The sequence below is a fragment of the Somniosus microcephalus genome, chromosome 5, assembly GCF_052327205.1.
Source record: "Somniosus microcephalus isolate GS21.2 chromosome 5, FLI_Smic_1.0, whole genome shotgun sequence".
Classification (NCBI taxonomy): domain Eukaryota; kingdom Metazoa; phylum Chordata; class Chondrichthyes; order Squaliformes; family Somniosidae; genus Somniosus; species Somniosus microcephalus.
The window spans coordinates 15,843,601-15,861,788 of NC_140991.1; the positions used below are offsets into that span (position 1 = coordinate 15,843,601).

At 52.4% G+C, this 18,188-nt stretch overlaps 1 protein-coding gene across 1 annotated transcript in view; it reads right to left on the reverse strand.

Moving 5' to 3' along the window:
- lrrc24 (leucine rich repeat containing 24) overlaps nucleotides 1–18,188 on the reverse strand; it is a 43,338-nt gene that overhangs the window by 9,964 nt on the left and 15,186 nt on the right. The window contains exons 2-3 of the mRNA XM_085987360.1: nucleotides 12,255–12,533; nucleotides 8,958–9,126 (exon numbers count right to left, since the gene is read on the reverse strand). Coding sequence (XP_085843486.1) covers nucleotides 8,958–9,126; nucleotides 12,255–12,533 — 448 coding nt within the window. The remainder of the gene's footprint in view (nucleotides 1–8,957; nucleotides 9,127–12,254; nucleotides 12,534–18,188) is intronic.

Here is an 18,188-nt window from a genome sequence, read left to right on the forward strand (position 1 = left end):
CCCGTCTCCCACACTGTGTGGGGTATAACTGTAAATAACACCCCTCCCTCACACTGTGCGGGGTATAACTGTAAATAAACTCCGTCTCTCACACTCTGTGGGGTATAACTGTAAATAACCCCCGTCTCACACACTGTGTGGGGTATAACTGTAAATAACTCCCGTCTCTCACACTGTGTGGGGTATAACTGTAAATAACACCCGTCTCTAAAACTGTGTGGGGTATAACTGTAAATAACCCCAGTCTCTCACATTGTGTGGGGTATAACTGTAAATAACTCCCGTCTCTCACACTGTGTGAGGTATAACTGTAAATAACCCCTGTATCTCACACTGTGTGGGCTATAACTGTAAATAACCCCAGTCTCTCACACTGTGTGGTGTTTAACTGTAAATAACCCCCGTCTCTCACACTGTGGGGTTTAACTGTAAATAACACCCGTCTCTCACACTGTATGGGGTATAATTGTAAATAACCCCTGTCTCTCACACTGTGTGGGGTACAACTGTAAATAAGCCCGGTCTCTGACACTGTGTGGGGTATTACTGTAAATACCCCTGTCTCTCACACTGTGTGGGGTATAACTGTAAATAACTCCCGTCTCTCACACTGTGTGGGTTATAACTGTAAATAACCCCCGTCTCTCACACTGTGTGGAGTATAACTGTAAATAACTCCCGTCTCTCACACTGTGTGGGGGAATAACTGTAAAAAACCCCCGTCTCTCACACTGTGTGGGGTATAACTGTAAATAACCCCCGGCTCTCACACTGTGTGGGGTATAACTGTAAATAACCCCCGTCTCTCACACTGTGTGGGGTATAACTGTAAATAACCCCTGTCTCTCACACTGTGTGGGGTATAACTATAAATAAATCCCGTCTCTCACACTGTGTGGGGTATTACAGTAAATAACCCCCGTCTCTCACAATGTGTGGGGTTTCACTGTAAATAAACCCCGTCTCTCACAGTGTGTGGGGTATAACAGTAAATAACCCCCGTCTCTCACACTGTGTGGGGTATAACTGTAAATAACCCCAGTCTCTCACAATGTGTGTGGTATAACTGTAAATAACCCCAGTCTCTCACACTGTGTGCGGCATAACTGTGAATATCCCCCGCCTCTCACACTGTGTGGGGTATAACTGTAAATAACCCCAGTCTCTCACACTGTGTGGGGCATAACTGTGAATAGCCCCCGTCTCTCACACTGTGTGGAGTATAACTGTAAATAACCCCTGTCTCTCACACTGTGTGGGGTATAACTGTAAATAACACCCATCTCACACACTGTGTGGGGTATAACTGTAAATAACACCCGTCTCTCACACTTTGTGGGGTATAACTGTAAATAACCCCCGTCTCTCACACTGTGTGGGGTATAACTGTAAATAACCCCCATCTCTCACACTGTGTGGGGTATAACTGTAAATAATCCCCGTCTCTCACACTGTGTGGGGTATAACTTTAAATAACTCCCGTCTCTCACACTGTGTGGGATATAACTGTAAACAACACCCGTCCCTCACACTGTGTGGGGTATAAATGTAAATAAACCCCGTCTCACACACTGTGTGGGGTATAACTGTAAATAACTCCCGTCGCTCACACTGTGTGGGGTATAACTGTAAATACCTCCTGTCTCTCACACTGTGTGGGGTATAATTGTGAATATACCCCGTCTCTCACACTGTGTGGAGTATAACTGTAAATAACCCCCGTCTCTCACACCGTGTGGGGTGTAACTGTAAATAACCACCGTATCTCACACTGTGTGTGGTATAACTGTAAATAACCCCAGTCTCTCACACTGTGTGGGGTATAACTGCAAATAACTCCCGTCTCTCACACTGTGTTGGGTATAACTGTAAATAACTCTCGTCTCTCACACTGTGTGGGGAAAAAATGTAAATAACTCCCGTCTCTCACACTGTGTGGGGTATAACTGTAAATAACCCCCGTCTCTCACACTGTGTGGGGTATAACAGTAAATAATCCCCGTCTCTCACACCGTGTGGGGTATAACTGTAAATAACCCCCATCTCTCACACTGTGTGCGGTATAACTGTGAATATCCCCCGTCTCTCACACTGTGTGGGGTATAACTGTAAATAACTCCCGTCTCCCACACTGTGTGGGGTATAACTGTAAATAACACCCTTCCCTCACACTGTGCGGGGTATAACTGTAAATAAACTCCGTCTCTCACACTGTGTGGGGTATAACTGTAAATAACCCCCGTCTCACACACTGTGTGGGGTATAACTGTAAATAACCCCAGTCTCTCACACTGTGTCGGGTATAACTGTAAATAACACCCGTCTCTAAAACTGTGTGGGGTATAACTGTAAATAACCCCAGTCTCTCACATTGTGTGGGGTATAACTGTAAATAACTCCCGTCTCTCACACTGTGTGGGGTATAACTGTAAATAACCCCTGTATCTCACACTGTGTGGGCTATAACTGTAAATAACTCCCGTCTCTCACACTTTGTGGGGTATAACTGTAAATAACCCCCGTCTCTCACACTGTGTGGGGTTTAACTGTAAATAACCCCCGACTCTCACACTGTGGGGTTTAACTGTAAATAACCCCCGTCTCTCACACTGTGTGGGGTACAACTGTAAATAAGCCCGGTCTCTCACACTGTGTGGGGTATTACTGTAAATACCCCTGTCTCTCACACTGTGTGGGGTATAACTGTAAATAACTCCCGTCTCTCACACTGTGTGGGTTATAACTGTAAATAACCCCCGTCTCTCACACTGTGTGGAGTATAACTGTAAATAACTCCCGTCTCTCACACTGTGTGGGGTATAATTGTAAAAAACCCCCGTCTCTCACACTGTGTGGGGTATAACTGTAAATAACCCCCGGCTCTCACACTGTGTGGGGTATAACTGTAAATAACCCCCGTCTCTCACACTGTGTGGGGTTTAACTGTAAATAATCCCCGGCTCTCACACTGTGTGGGGTATAACTGTAAATAATCCCCGTCTCTCACACTGTGTGGGATACAACTGTAAATAACCCCCGTCTCTCACACTGTGTGGGGTATAACTGTAAATAACCCCTGTCTCTCACACTGTGTGGGGTATAACTGTAAATAACCCCCGTCTCTCACACTGTGTGGGGTATAACTGTAAATAAATCCCGTCTCTCACACTGTGTGGGGTATAACAGTAAATAACCCCCGTCTCTCACAATGTGTGGGGTTTCACTGTAAATAAACCCCGTCTCTCACACTGTGTGGCGTATAACAGTAAATAACCCCCGTCTCTCACACTGTGTGGGGTATAACTGTAAATAACCCCAGTCTCTCACAATGTGTGGGGTATAACTGTAAATAACCCCAGTCTCTCACACTGTGTGGGGCATAACTGTGAATATCCCCCGCCTCTCACACTGTGTGGGGTATAACTGTAAATAACCCCAGTCACACTGTGTGGGGGATAACTGTGAATAGCCCCCGTCTCTCACACTGTGTGGAGTATAACTGTAAATAACGCCTGTCTCTTACACTGTGTGGGGTATAACTGTAAATAACCCCCATCTCACACACTGTGTGGGGTATAACTGTAAATAACTCCCGTCTCTCACACTTTGTGGGGTATAACTGTAAATAACCCCCGGCTCTCACACTGTGTGGGGTATAACTGTAAATAACCCCCGTCTCTCACACTGTGTGGGGTATAACTGTAAATAATCCCCGTCTCTCACACTGTGTGGGATACAACTGTAAATAACCCCCGTCTCTCACACTGTGTGGGGTATAACTGTAAATAACCCCCGTCTCTCACACTGTGTGGGGTATAACTGTAAATAACCCCCGTCTCTCACACTGTGTGGGGTATAACTGTAAATAAATCCCGTCTCTCACACTGTGTGGGGTATAACAGTAAATAACCCCCGTCTCTCACAATGTGTGGGGTTCCACTGTAAATAAACCCCGTCTCTCACACTGTGTGGGGCATAACTGTGAATATCCCACGCCTCTCACACTGTGTGGGGTATAACTGTAAATAACCCCAGTCACACTGTGTGGGGGATAACTGTGAATAGCCCCCGTCTCTCACACTGTGTGGAGTATAACTGTAAATAACGCCTGTCTCTTACGCTGTGTGGGGTATAACTGTAAATAACCCCCATCTCACACACTGTGTGGGGTATAACTGTAAATAACTCCCGTCTCTCACACTTTGTGGGGTATAACTGTAAATAGCTCCCGTCTCTCACACTGTGTGGGGTATAACTGTAAATAACCCCCATCTCTCACACTGTGTGGGGTATAACTGTAAATAACCCCCGTCTCTCACACTGTGTGGGGTATAACTGTAAATAACTCCCGTCTCTCACACTGTGTGGGGTATAACTGTAAATAACACCTGTCCCTCACACTGTGTGGGGTATAACTGTAAATAACCCCCGTCTCACACTCTGTGTGGGGTATAACTGTAAATAACTCACGTCTCTCACAATGTGTGGGGTATAACTGTAAATACCTCCTGTCTCTCACACTGTGTGGTGTATAACTGTGAATATCCCCCGTCTCTCACACTGTGTGGAGTATAACTGTAAATAACCCCCGTCTCTCACACCGTGTGGGGTATAACTGTAAATAACCCCCGTCTCTCACACTGTGTGGGGTATAACTGTAAATAAGCCCCGTCTCTCACACTGTGTGGTGTACAACTGTAAATAACTCCCGTCTCTCACACTGTGTGGGGTATAACTGTAAATCACACCCGTCCCTCACACTGTGTGGGGTATAACTGTAAATAACCCCCGTCTCACACACTGTGTGGGGTATAACTGTAAATATCGCCTGTCTCTCACACTGTGTGGGGTATAACTGTGAATATCCCCCGTCTCTCACACTGTGTGGAGTATAACTGTAAATAACCCCCGTCTCTCACACCGTGTGGGGTATAACTGTAAATAACCACCGTATCTCACACTGTGTGTGGTATAACTGTAAATAAACCCAGTCTCTCACACTGTGTGGGGTATAACAGTAAATAACCCCCGGCTCTCACACTGTGTAGGGTATAACTGTAAGTAACTCCCGTCTCTCACACTGTGTGCGGTATAACTGTAAATAACCCCTGTCTCTCACACTGCGTGGGGTATAACTGTAAATAATACCCATCTCTCATACTGTGTGGGGTATAACTGTAAATAATCCCCGTCTCTCATACTGTGTGGGGTATAACTGTAAATAACCCCGTCTCTCACACTGTGTGGGGTTTAACTGTAAATAATCCCCGTCTCTCACACTGTGTGGGGTATAACTGTAAATAATCCCCGTCTCTCACACTGTGTGGGATACAACTGTAAATAACCCCCGTCTCTCACACTGTGTGGGGTATAATTGTAAATTACCCCCGTCTCTCACACTGTGTGGGGTATAACTGTAAATAAATCCCGTCACTCACACTGTGTGGGGTATAACAGTAAATAGCCCCCGTCTCTCACAATGTGTGGGGTTTCACTGTAAATAAACCCTGTCTCTCACACTGTGTGGCGTATAACAGTAAATAACCCCCGTCTCTCACACTGTGTGGGGTATAACTGTAAATAACCCCAGTCTCTCACACTGTGTGGGGTATAACTGTAAATAACCCCAGTCTCTCACACTGTGTGGGGCATAACTGTGAATAGCCCCCGTCTCTCACACTGTGTGGAGTATAACTGTAAATAAACGCCGTCTCTCACACCGTGTGGGGTATAACTGTAAATAACCCCCATCTCACACACTGTGTGGGGTATAACTGTAAATAACTCCCGTCTCTCACACTGTGTGGGGTATAACTGTAAATAACTCCCGTCTCTCAAACTGTGTGGGGTATAACTGTAAATAAACCCGCCTCTCACACTGTGTAGGGTATAACTGTAAATAACCACTGTCTCACACACTGTGTGGGGTATAACTTTAAATAACTCCCGTCTCTCACACTGTGTGGGGTATAACTGTAAATAACTCCCGTCTCTCACACTGTGTGGGGTATAACTGTAAATAACCCCCGTCTCTCACACTGTGTGGGGTATAACTGTAAAAAACCCCCGTCCCTCACACTGTTTGGGGTATAACTGTAAATAACTCCCATCTCTCACACTGTGTGGGGTATAACTGTAAATAACACCCGTCCCTCACACTGTGTGGGGTATAACTGTAAATAACTCCCGTCTCTCACACTGTGTGGGGTATAACTGTAAATAACACCCGTCCCTCACACTGTGTGGGGTGTAACTGTAAATAACCCCCGTCTCACACACTGTCTGGGGTATAACTGTAAATAACTCCCGTCTCTCACACTGTGTGGGGTATAACTGTAAATACCTCCTGTCTCTCACACTGTGTGGGGTATAACTGTGAATATCCCCCGTCTCTCACACTGTGTGGAGTATAACTGTAAATAACCCCCGCCTCTCACACCGTGTGGGGTATAACTGTAAATAACCACCGTATCTCACACTGTGTGGGGTATAACTGTAAATAACCCCAGTCTCTCACACTGTGTGGGGTATAACTGTAAATAACTCCCGTCTCTCACACTGTGTGGGGTATAACTATAAATAACCCCCGTCTCTCACACTGTGTGGGGTATAACTGTAAATAATCCCCGTCTCTCACACCGTGTGGGGTATAACTGTAAATAACCCCCGTCTCTCACACTGTGTGCGGTATAACTGTGAATATCCCCCGTCTCTCACACTGTGTGGGGTATAACTGTAAGTAACCCCCGTCTCACACACTGTGTGGGGTATAACTGTAAATAACTCCCGCCTCTCACACTGTGTGGGATATAACTGTAAATAACACCCGTCCCTCACACTGTGTGGGGTATAAGTGTAAATAAGTCCCGTCTCACACACTGTGTGGGGTATAACTGTAAATAACCCCTGTCTCTCACACTGTGTGGGGTATAACTGTAAATAACACCCGTCTCTCAAACTGTGTGGGGTATAACTGTAAATAACCCAAGTCTCTCACACTGTGTGGGGTATAACTGTAAATAACTCCCGTCTCTCACACTGTGTGGGGTATAACTGTAAAAAACTCCCATCTCTCACACTGTGTGGGGTATAACTGTAAATAACTCCCGTCTCTCACACTGTGTGGGGTATAACTGTAAATAACCCCTGTCTCTCACACTGTGTGGGGTATAACTGTAAATAACTCCCGTCTCTCACACTGTGTGGGGTATAACTGTAAATAATCCCCGTCTCTCACACTGTGTGGGGTATAACTGTAAATAACCCCCGTCTCTCACACTGTGTGGGGTATAACTGTAAATAACCCCAGTCTCTCACACTGTGTGGGGTTTAACTGTAAATAACCCCCGTCTCTCACACTGTGGGGTTTAACTGTAAATAACCCCTGTCTCTCACACTGTGTGGTGTATAATTGTAAATTACCCCCGTCATTCACACTGTGTGGGGTACAACTGTAAATAAGCCCGGTCTCTCACACTGTGTGGGGTATTACTGTAAATACCCCAGTCTCTCACACTGTGTGGGGTATAACTGTAAATAACTCCCGTCTCTCACACTGTGTGGGTTATAACTGTAAATAACCCCCGTCTCTCACACTGTGTGGGGTATAATTGTAAATAACCCCCGTCTCTCACACTGTGTGGGGTACAACTGTAAATAAGCCCGGTCTCTCGCACTGTGTGGGGTATTACTGTAAATACCCCTGTCTCTCACACTGTGTGGGGTATAACTGTAAATAACACCCGTCTCTCAAACTGTGTGGGGTATAACTGTAAATAACCCCAGTCTCTCACACTGTGTGGGGTATAACTGTAAATAACTCCCGTCTCTCACACTGTGTGGGGTATAATTGTAAAAAACTCCCATCTCTCACACTGTGTGGGGTATAACTGTAAATAACTCCCGTCTCTCACACTGTGTGGGGTATAACTGTAAATAACCCCTGTCTCTCACACTGTGTGGGGTATAACTGTAAATAACTCCCGTCTCTCACACTGTGTGGGGTATAACTGTAAATAATCCCCGTCTCTCACACTGTGTGGGGTATAACTGTAAATAACCCCCGTCTCTCACACTGTGTGGGGTATAACTGTAAATAACCCCTGTCTCTCACACTGCGTGGGGTATAACTGTAAATAATACCCATCTCTCATACTGTGTGGGGTATAACTGTAAATAATCCCCGTCTCTCATACTGTGTGGGGTATAACTGTATATAACCCCGCCTCTCACACTGCGTGGGGTATAACTGTAAATAACCCCCGTCTCTCACACTGTGTGGGGTATAACTGTAAATAACCCCCGTCTCTCACACTGTGTGCGGTATAACTGTAAATAAATCCCGTCTCTCACACTGTGTGCAGCATAACTGTAAATAACTCCCGTCTCTCACACTGTGTGGGGTATAACTGTAAATACCCCTGTCTCTCACACTGTGTGGGGTATAACTGTAAATAACACCCGTCTCTCAAACTGTGTGGGGTATAACTGTAAATAACCCCAGTCTCTCACACTGTGTGGGGTATAACTGTAAATAAATCCCATCTCTCACACTGTGTGGAGTATAATTGTAAATACCCCCGTCTCTCACACTGTGTGGGGTATAACTGTAAATAACCCCCGTCTCACGCACTGTGTGGGGTATAACTGTAAATAAATCCCATCTCTCACACTGTGTGGAGTATAATTGTAAATACCCCCGTCTCTCACACTGTGTGGGGTATAACTGTTAATAAACCCGTCTCTCACACTGTGCGGCGTATAACTGTAAATAAACCTGTCTCTCACACAGTGTGGGGTATAACTGTAAATAACCCCCGTTTCTCACACTGTGTGGGGTATAACTGTAAATAAACACATCTCTCACACTGTGTGGGATATAACTGTAAATAACTCCCGTCTCTCACACTGTGTGGGGTATAACTGGAAATGCTGAGGCTGTGATGCCATTTTCTCACCGGTCAGTCTGAGTTCCTGGAGGCTCCTTAGAGGTTGGATCGATGCCTGGTTCAGAGTGTGCAGGGAATTGCTGCTCAGGTCCAGCAAGGCCAGCGAGGAGAGCCCCACGAAAGCTTGGTGATCCAAGGCCTCCAGGTTGTTCTCCTGAAGATGCAGCTCCTGCAGCCTCTGAGAATGAAATGTGGAATCATTGAACAAACAATATTCAGGCTTTTCAAAATCTGAGCTAGTCTTCACTCAGTGGTCCTTCCTTATTTACTTCAATGTCCCTTTTACCGTGTCGCCGTGATGTTCTGCACCATGGACCTCCGCCCTTCGTCCTTCACCCTCCGCCCTTCGTCCTCCACCGTTTGCCCTTTGCCCTCCGCCCTCCACCCTTCTTCCTCCACTGTTTGCCCTTTAACCTCCGCCCTTCGTCCTCCGCCCTTCTTCCTCCACCGTTTGCCCTTTAACCTCCTCCCTTCGTCCTCCGCCCTTCGTCCTCCACCGTTTGCCCTTTGCACTCCACCCTTCTTCCTCCACCGTTTGCCCTTTAACCTCCGCCCTTCGTCCTCCGCCCTTCTTCCTCCACCGTTTGCCCTTTAACCTCCTCCCTTCGTTCTCCGCCCTTCGTCCTCCACTGTTTGCCCTTTAACCTCCGCCCTTCGTCCTCCGCCCTTCATCCTCCACCGTTTGCCCTTTGCCCTCCGCCCTCCACCCTTCGTCCTCCACCGTTTGCCCTTTGCACTCCGCCCTTCTTCCTCCACCGTTTGCCCTTTAACCTCCGCCCTTCGTCCTCCGCCCTTCGTCCTCCGCCCTTTGTCCTCCAATGTTTGCCCTTTGCCCTCCACCTTCCACCCGCCGCCCGCCTCCCTTCTCCCAGGTTTCTCAACAAAAACAAAGGTCATGAAATGAGGTATACGGTTCACTTTTTCTGTGCCGGGACATCCCGACACCAAAAGATCTACCGTGCTCCCGGTGTCCCTCCTGCTAATTTCCCCTCCATTTCTGGGGAAGTGGCCGATCGTCCCTCTGTCCAGTGCCAGACCAACCCTCAGCTCAGTCCCCACTTCCCCCCTCACTCCCCCTCACTCCCCACTCCCCCCTCAGTCCCCACTCCCCCCTCACTCCCCCCTCAGTCCCCGCTCCCCCCTCACTCCCCCCTCACTCCCCACTCCCCCCTCACTCCCCCCTCACTCCCCCCTCCCCCCCTCACTCCCCCCCTCACTCCCCCCTCAGTCCCCACTCCTCCCCTCACTCCCCCCTCAGTCCCCCCTCAGTCCCCACTCCCCCCTCACTCCCCCCTCACTCCCCCCTCACTCCCCACTCACTCCCCCCTCACTCCCCACTCCCCCCTCACTCCCCCTTCAGTCCCCACTCCCCCCTCACTCCCCCCTCAGTCCCCACTCCCCCCTCACTCCCCCCTCACTCCCCCCTCAGTCCCCACTGCCCCCTCACTCCCCCCTCAGTCCCCCCTCCCCCCTCACTCCCCCCTCAGTACCCACTCCCCCCCTCACTCACCCCAGTCCCCACTCCCCCCCTCACTCCCCACTCAGTCCCCACTCCCCCCTCACTCCCCCTTCAGTCCCCACTCCCCCCCTCACTCCCCCCTCACTCCCCCCTCACTCCCCCCTCAGTCCCCACTCCCCCCTCACTCCCCCCCTCACTCCCCCTCAGTCCCCACTCCCCCCCTCACTCCCCCCTCAGTCCCCACTCCCCCCTCACTCCCCCCTCAGTCCCCACTCCACCCCTCACTCCCCCCTCAGTCCCCACTCCCCCCTCACTCCCCCCCTCACTCCCCCCTCAGTCCCCACTCCCCCCCTCACTCCCCCCTCAGTCCCCACTCCCCCCTCACTCGCCCACTCACTCCCCCCTCAGTTCCCACTCCCCCCTCACTCCCCCCTCAGTCCCCACTCCCCCCTCACTCCCCCCTCAGTCCCCACTCCCCCCTCACTCCCCCCTCACTCCCCCCTCAGTCCCCACTCCCCCCTCACTCCCCCCCTGACTCCCCCCTCAGTTCCCACTCCCCCCCTCACTCCCCCCTCAGTCCCTACTCTCCCCCTCACTCCCCCCTCAGTCCCTACTCTCCCCCTGACTCTCCCCCCTGACTCTCCCCCTCAGTCCCTACTCCCCCCCACTCCCCCCCTCACTCTCCCCCCTCAGTCCCTACTCTCCCCCTCACTCCCCCCTGACTCTCCCCTCAGTCCACACTCCCCCCTCAATCTCCCCCTCACTCCCCCCTCAGTCCCTACTCTTCCCCTCACTCCCCCCTCAGTCCCTACTCTCCCCCTCACTCCCCCCCTGACTCTCCCCTCAGTCCACACTCCCCCCTCAATCTCCCCCTCACTCCCCCCTCAGTCCCCACTCCCCCCTCAGTCCCTACTCTCCCCCTCACTCCCCCCCGACTCTCCCCTCAGTCCCTACTCTCCCCCTCGCTCCCCCCTGACTCTCCCCTCAGTCCACACTCCCCCCTCAATCGCCCCCTCCCTCTCCCCCTCAGTCCCTACTCTCCCCCTCAGTCCCTACTCTCCCCCTCACTCTCCCCCCTTAGTCTCTCCCCCTCAGTCTCCCCCCTCAGTCTCTCCCCCTCAGTCTCCACTCTCCCCCTCAGTCTGTCCCCCCTCACTCTTCCCCCTCAGTCTCTCCCCCTCAGTGCCCACTCCCCCCCTCACTCCCCCCTCAGTCCCCACTCCCCCCCTCACTCCCCCCTCAGTCCCTACTCTCACCCTCTCTCCCCCCTTGACTCTCCCCTCAGTCCACACTCCCCCCTCACTCCCCCCTCAGTCCCTACTCTCACCCTCACTCCCCCCTTGACTCTCCCCTCAGTCCACACTCCCCCCTCAATCTCCCCCTCACTCTCCCCCTCAGTCCCTACTCTCCCCCTCAGTCCCTACTCTCCCCCGACTCTCCCCCTGACTCTCCCCCTCAGTCCCTACTCCCCCCTCACTCTCCCCCTCACTCTCCCCCTCAGTCTCTCCCCCTCAGTCTCCACTCTCCCCCTCAGTCTGTCCCCCTCACTCTTCCCCCTCAGTCTCTCCCCCTCAGCCTATCCCCCCTCAGTCTCTCCCCCTCAGTCCCTACTCTCCCCCTGACTCTCCCCCTCACTCTCCCCCTCAGTCCCTACTCCCCCCTCACTCTCCCCCTCACTCTCCCCCCTCAGTCTCTCCCCCTCAGTCTCCACTCTCCCCCTCAGTCAGTCCCCCCTCACTCTTCCCCCTCAGTCTCTCCCCCTCAGTGCCCACTCCCCCCCACCCCGTACCCACTCTCCCCCTCAGTCTCTCCCCCTCAGTGCCCACTCTCCGCTCCGCACGCTGTACCTGAAGTCCATGAAAGGTGAAGTCCGCCAGCTGGGTGATGTGGTTTCCTGCCAAGTACAAAACCCGTAGGTGATCCAACCCTTCAAAGAAGCTGCGGTTGAGCTGCCGGATCTGATTGCCGTTCAGCGCCAGCTCCACCAGTAAGCGTTGCCTGGACAGGGCGCCCGGCTCGATGATGCTGAGACTGTTGTTTTGAATGTAGAGATTCTGGAGTTTGGAGAGATGGGAAAAGTCCTGTTGGCTGATACGAGTGATGTCATTGTCTTGCAGGAATAGCGTCTGAGGGAATCAAAACAAAAACACAATTAGCTGCAGAGGCAGACAGCGAAAGAGCAGACAGCACAGGACACGCAGGAAAACACCATGAACAAGCAGACAAAGCACGGGAGAAACTGGAACAGAGCACAGCTCAAAACATCCAGTGACAGAGTACGGAAGCAGCAGGGGAACAGCGTGAAACAGACAGGGAGAGAGCATAGCAGAGAAACAGCACGAACCAAGCAGAGAGCAATTACAGAACAGAAAGGGACAGAAGTGAATCAAGCAGGGAAACAGCATGCACCAGGGAGAGGCTGACCACAGGACAAGCAGGGAAACAGCATGGACCAGGGACAGGCTGACCATGGGACAAGCAGGGAAACAGCATGCACCAGGGAGAGGCTGACCACAGGACAAGCAGGGAAACAGCATGGACCAGGGACAGGCTGACCATGGGACAAGCAGGGAAACAGCATGCACCCGGGAGAGGCTGGCCACGGGACAAGCAGGGAAACAGCATGCACCCGGGAGAGGCTGGCCACGGGACAAGCAGGGAAACAGCATGCACCAGGGAGAGGCTGACCACGGGACAAGCAGGGAAACAGCATGGACCAGGGAGAGGCTGACCACGGGACAAGCAGGGAAACAGCATGGACCAGGGAGAGGCTGACCACAGGACAAGCAGGGAAACAGCATGGACCAGGGAGAGGCTGACCATGGGACAAGCAGGGAAACAGCATGCACCCGGGAGAGGCTGACCACGGGACAAGCAGGGAAACAGCATGGACCAGGGAGAGGCTGACCATGGGACAAGCAGGGAAACAGCATGCACCAGGGAGAGGCTGACCACGGGACAAGCAGGGAAACAGCATGCACCAGGGAGAGGCTGTCCACAGGACAAGCAGGGAAACAGCATGTACCAGGGACAGTCTGTCCACGGGACAAGCAGGGAAACAGCATGGACCAGGGAGAGGCTGACCACGGGACAAGCAGGGAAACAGCATGGACCAGGGAGAGGCTGACCACGGGACAAGCAGGGAAACAGCATGGACCAGGGACAGGCTGACCACAGGACAAGCAGGGAAACAGCATGGACCAGGGACAGGCTGATCACGGGACAAGCAGGGAAACAGCATGGACCAGAGACAGGCTGTCCACGGGACAAGCAGGGAAACAGCATGTACCAGGGAGAGGCTGACCACGGGACAAGCAGGGAAACAGCATGTACCAGGGACAGTCTGTCCACGGGACAAGCAGGGAAGCAGCATGGACCAGGGAGAGGCTGACCACGGGACAAGCAGGGAAACAGCATGGACCAGGGAGAGGCTGACCACGGGACAGGCAGGGTGTGATGAAATATGCCATTCATCAGGCACTGTATTCTCTGTGTTTAGTTTAGTTTCAGTTTCATTTCCTTACCTGGATTGTATTGTGTGTAGGGCTCCGCCCATACCTGGCCCCTACTTAAGCAAGCCCCAGCGTGTCTCACAGACAGTACAGCAGATCTCTGGATGAGAGACACTTCTCCAATGTGTATTACTTTCTGAGTTAATAAAAGCCTTGCTTTGTTCCGTTAACATTGAGTCTCGGATTCATTGAGGCACATCAATTTTATTAACTCAATTTTCAACGCAATGGACCAACCCTTGAAACCCGAACGTTTGGATTTGGACCCGCATGCTTCGGATGCATCGGCACGATTCGGACACTGGTTTAAGTGTATGGAATTCTTCCTGGACAATTCCGCAGCCATCACAGGCGCTACGGATGCTGAAAGTATGAAACTCGGAATCCTGCGGAATTGGGTAAGCCACCGGGTTTACCCCCTCATCCAAGACGCCAACACTTACCCGGCCGCCTGTGACATCCTAAAGGTGCATTACCAGCAGCCTACGAACGAGGTGTACGCTAGGCATCTGCTCACTACTCGCATACAGCGACCTGGGGAATCGCTGGATGAGTTCCTAGTCACCCTGAAAACGCTTGGCAAAGACTGCAAGTGCCAAGATGTAAAAGCCGCAGTGTACACTGACGAGCTTGTTCGTGATGCCTTTATCGCAGGCCTCAGCCCCACTTACATCCGGCAGAGACTACTGGAAAAAACGGGATTGGACCTGAAACAGGCTGTGGACACAGCGCGATCCCTGGATGTGGCCCAGAGAAACTCGGACGCCTACTCTTCGGCCCGCGCCGCCCACGCCGCCACGTGTGCACCAAGGGCGCCGCCATCTTGGAAGGCATCTTCCCCGCCCGGCAGCCCGACACCGTCGGGGCCCCGCTCTCCCCCCAGAAGCCCTACGACAGCCACGACGCGTCGGGGCCCCAACTGCCACTTCTGCGGGCAGCCGAAGCACATCAGAAACCTGTGCCCGGCGAAAGGCACCACCTGCTTTAAGTGCGGTAAGAAGGGGCACTTCGGGAAGGTGTGCAGAGGGAACCCCGCTGGAAAACCCGCCACCGCCGCGTGTGCGCCATGGGAGCGGCCATCTTGGACGCCACCTTGCCCGACCTCGTGGGGTCCGCCATCTTGTGAGCAGACAGCGTGGACGCCATCTTGTCTCGATCAGGGCCCTACAGTGGCATCGGTCACAGTGGACCAGACCAGACCTCAGCCGCTATCCAAATCAATGGTGGACATCGAGGTAAACGGGTGCGGGGTTAAATGTTTAATTGACAGTGGAAGCACGGAGAGTTTTATCCACCCTGAACTAGCACAACAACTCTCTCTAACGGTGGTCCCTGCTCGGGGCACCATCTCTATGGCTGATAAAACCCAGACATCGACCATTATGGGTTACTGCGCGGTACAATTGTCCGTTAACGGAACTGTATACGATAATTTTAAATTACTGATCATGAAGAATCTATGTGCGAGCGTGATCTTGGGCCTGGATTTCCAGTGCCACCACCAAAGCATCACGCTCAATTACGGTGGGTCCCAGCCGCCCCTCACAGTGTGCGGTCTGGCTACCCTGAAGGTAAAGCCGCCTTCGCTATTCGCGAACCTTACTCCCAACTGCCGGCCAATAGCGACCAAAAGCAGGAGGTACAGCTGGGAGGACAGGCGGTTTATCATGACCGAGGTAGACAGGCTCCTGAAGGAGCGCATTATCGAATGCAGCAACAGCCCGTGGCGCGCCCAAGTGGTGGTGGTGAGGGGTAGCGAGAAGAAGCGGATGGTGATAGATTATAGCCAGACGGTTAATCTATACACCCAGCTAGACGCCTACCCGCTACCCCACATATCCGAGATGGTGAACCAAATCGCCCAATACCGGGTGTTCTCCACCATCGACCTCAAGTCAGCGTACCACCAGCTCCCTATCAGACCAGAGGACCGCCCGTACACCACCTTCGAGGCGAACGGACGCCTCTACCAATTCCTCAGAGTCCCCTTTGGGGTGACGAATGGGGTCTCGGTCTTCCAGAGGGAGATGGACCGCATGGTCGATGACCACCACTTGCAGGCAACCTTCCCCTACCTCGACAACGTCACCATCTGCGGTCACAACCAACAGGATCACGACTCGAACCTCGAGAGGTTCCTGAAAACCGCACAAAAACTCAACCTCACTTACAACGAGGACAAGTGCGTTTTCAACACCAAGCGCCTCTGCATACTAGGCAGCGTGGTGGAGAATGGGGAAATCGGACCAGACCCCGACCGATTGCGCCCCCTACGGGAGCTGCCCCTGCCCAACACTCCCAAAGCCCTGAAAAGGTGCCTGGGGTTATTTTCTTATTATGCCCAATGGGTCCCCAATTACTCCGACAAAGCCCGCCCCCTCTTGAAAGCATCCTCTTTTCCGCTCTCTGCTGAGGCCCACGCCGCCTTCAAAAGCATTAAGCGGGATATTGAGCGGGCCACGCTACAGGCAGTGGACGAGAACACTCCCTTTCAAGTGGAAAGTGATGCGTCTGACTTTGCCTTGGCGGCCACCCTCAACCAGGCGGGGCGGCCCGTAGCTTTCTTCTCGAGGACCCTCCAAGGGCCCGAGATCAGACACTCCTCCGTGGAAAAGGAGGCCCAAGCCATCGTGGAGGCAGTGCGCCACTGGCTCCACTACCTAGCCGGCAAACGCTTCACCCTACTTACCGACCAGCGGTCGGTAGCGTTTATGTTCAACAATAAACAGAGGGGGAAGATTAAAAATGATAAGATTCTTAGGTGGCGGATCGAGCTCTCCACCTTCGAGTATGACATCATCTACCAGCCAGGGGCCCTTAACGAATCCCCCGACGCCCTCTCACGAGGGATGTGTGCCAGCGCCACCGGGGATCGGCTACAGACCCTCCACAACGACCTCTGCCACCCAGGGGTCACACGGCTGTTCCACTTCTTAAAGTCCCGCAACTTACCCTACTCGATTGAGGAAGTTCGGTCTCTGACCAGGAACTGCCGCACTTGCGCTGAGTGCAAGCCTCGGTTCTACCGCCCAGATAGAGCCCACTTAATCAAAGCTACACGGCCCTTTGAGCGGCTCAGCTTAGATTTCAAGGGCCCCCTCCCGTCAGTCGACCGCAATGTTTACTTCCTGAACATTGTGGACGAATACTCCCGTTTCCCATTCGCCTTCCCCTGCCCAGACATGACCAGCGCCACGGTCATTAAATGCCTCAACAGCCTGTTCTGCCTGTTCGGTATGCCGAGCTACATCCATACGGATAGGGGGGCGTCCTTCATGAGTGAAGAGCTACGCCAGTGCATGCTGTCCAGGGGGATCGCCACGAGCCGTACCACCAGCTACAACCCCCAGGGTAACGGCCAGGTGGAGCGAGAGAACGGGACAGTATGGAAAGCAGTCACTCTAGCTCTAAGGACCAAGGGCCTCCCTATCTCCCGCTGGCAGGAAGTCCTCCCAGATGTGCTCCATTCGATACGGTCGCTATTGTGTACTGCCACTAATGCCACGCCTCATGAACGAATGTTTGTCTTTCCCCGGAAATCCACCTCAGGCGTATCCATGCCATCATGGCTCTCCACCCCAGGTCCGGTATTTGTACGAAGGCATGTGAGGGGCCACAAGACGGACCCTCTCATGGAGTCAGTGCACCTACTCCACGCCAACCCCCAATACGCGTATGTCCGGCACGCCGACGGAAGGGAGGACATCGTGTCCATAAAAGACGTCGCCCCAGCCGGTAATGACAACAACCATGACAACAACAGCAACAACGATCACAGCAATTCTTACCCACCCACTATCCTTTCATCACCCCCGGAAGAACATCGACCAACGGTGCCCCCACCAACTACCCCTTCAACAACCCTGGCGGCACCCCCGGCAGAGACCCAGGAGGCCACCGGGGACACCCAGCCGACACCCGCGGCACCACAACAGCCACATCGGTCACAGAGGACTATCAAACCCCCGAACAGACTAAATCTGTAGAAGGGGTGAATGTGATGAAATATGCCATTCATCAGGCACTGTATTCGCTGTGTTTTGTTTAGTTTCAGTTTCATTTCCTTACCTGGATTGTATTGTGTGTAGGGCTCCGCCCATACCTGGCCCCTACTTAAGCAAGCCCCAGCATGTCTCACAGACAGTACAGCAGATCTCTGGATGAGAGACACTTCTCCAATGTGTATTACTTTCTGAGTTAATAAAAGCCTTGCTTTGTTCCGTTAACATTGAGTCTCGGATTCATTGAGGCACATCACAGGGAAACAGC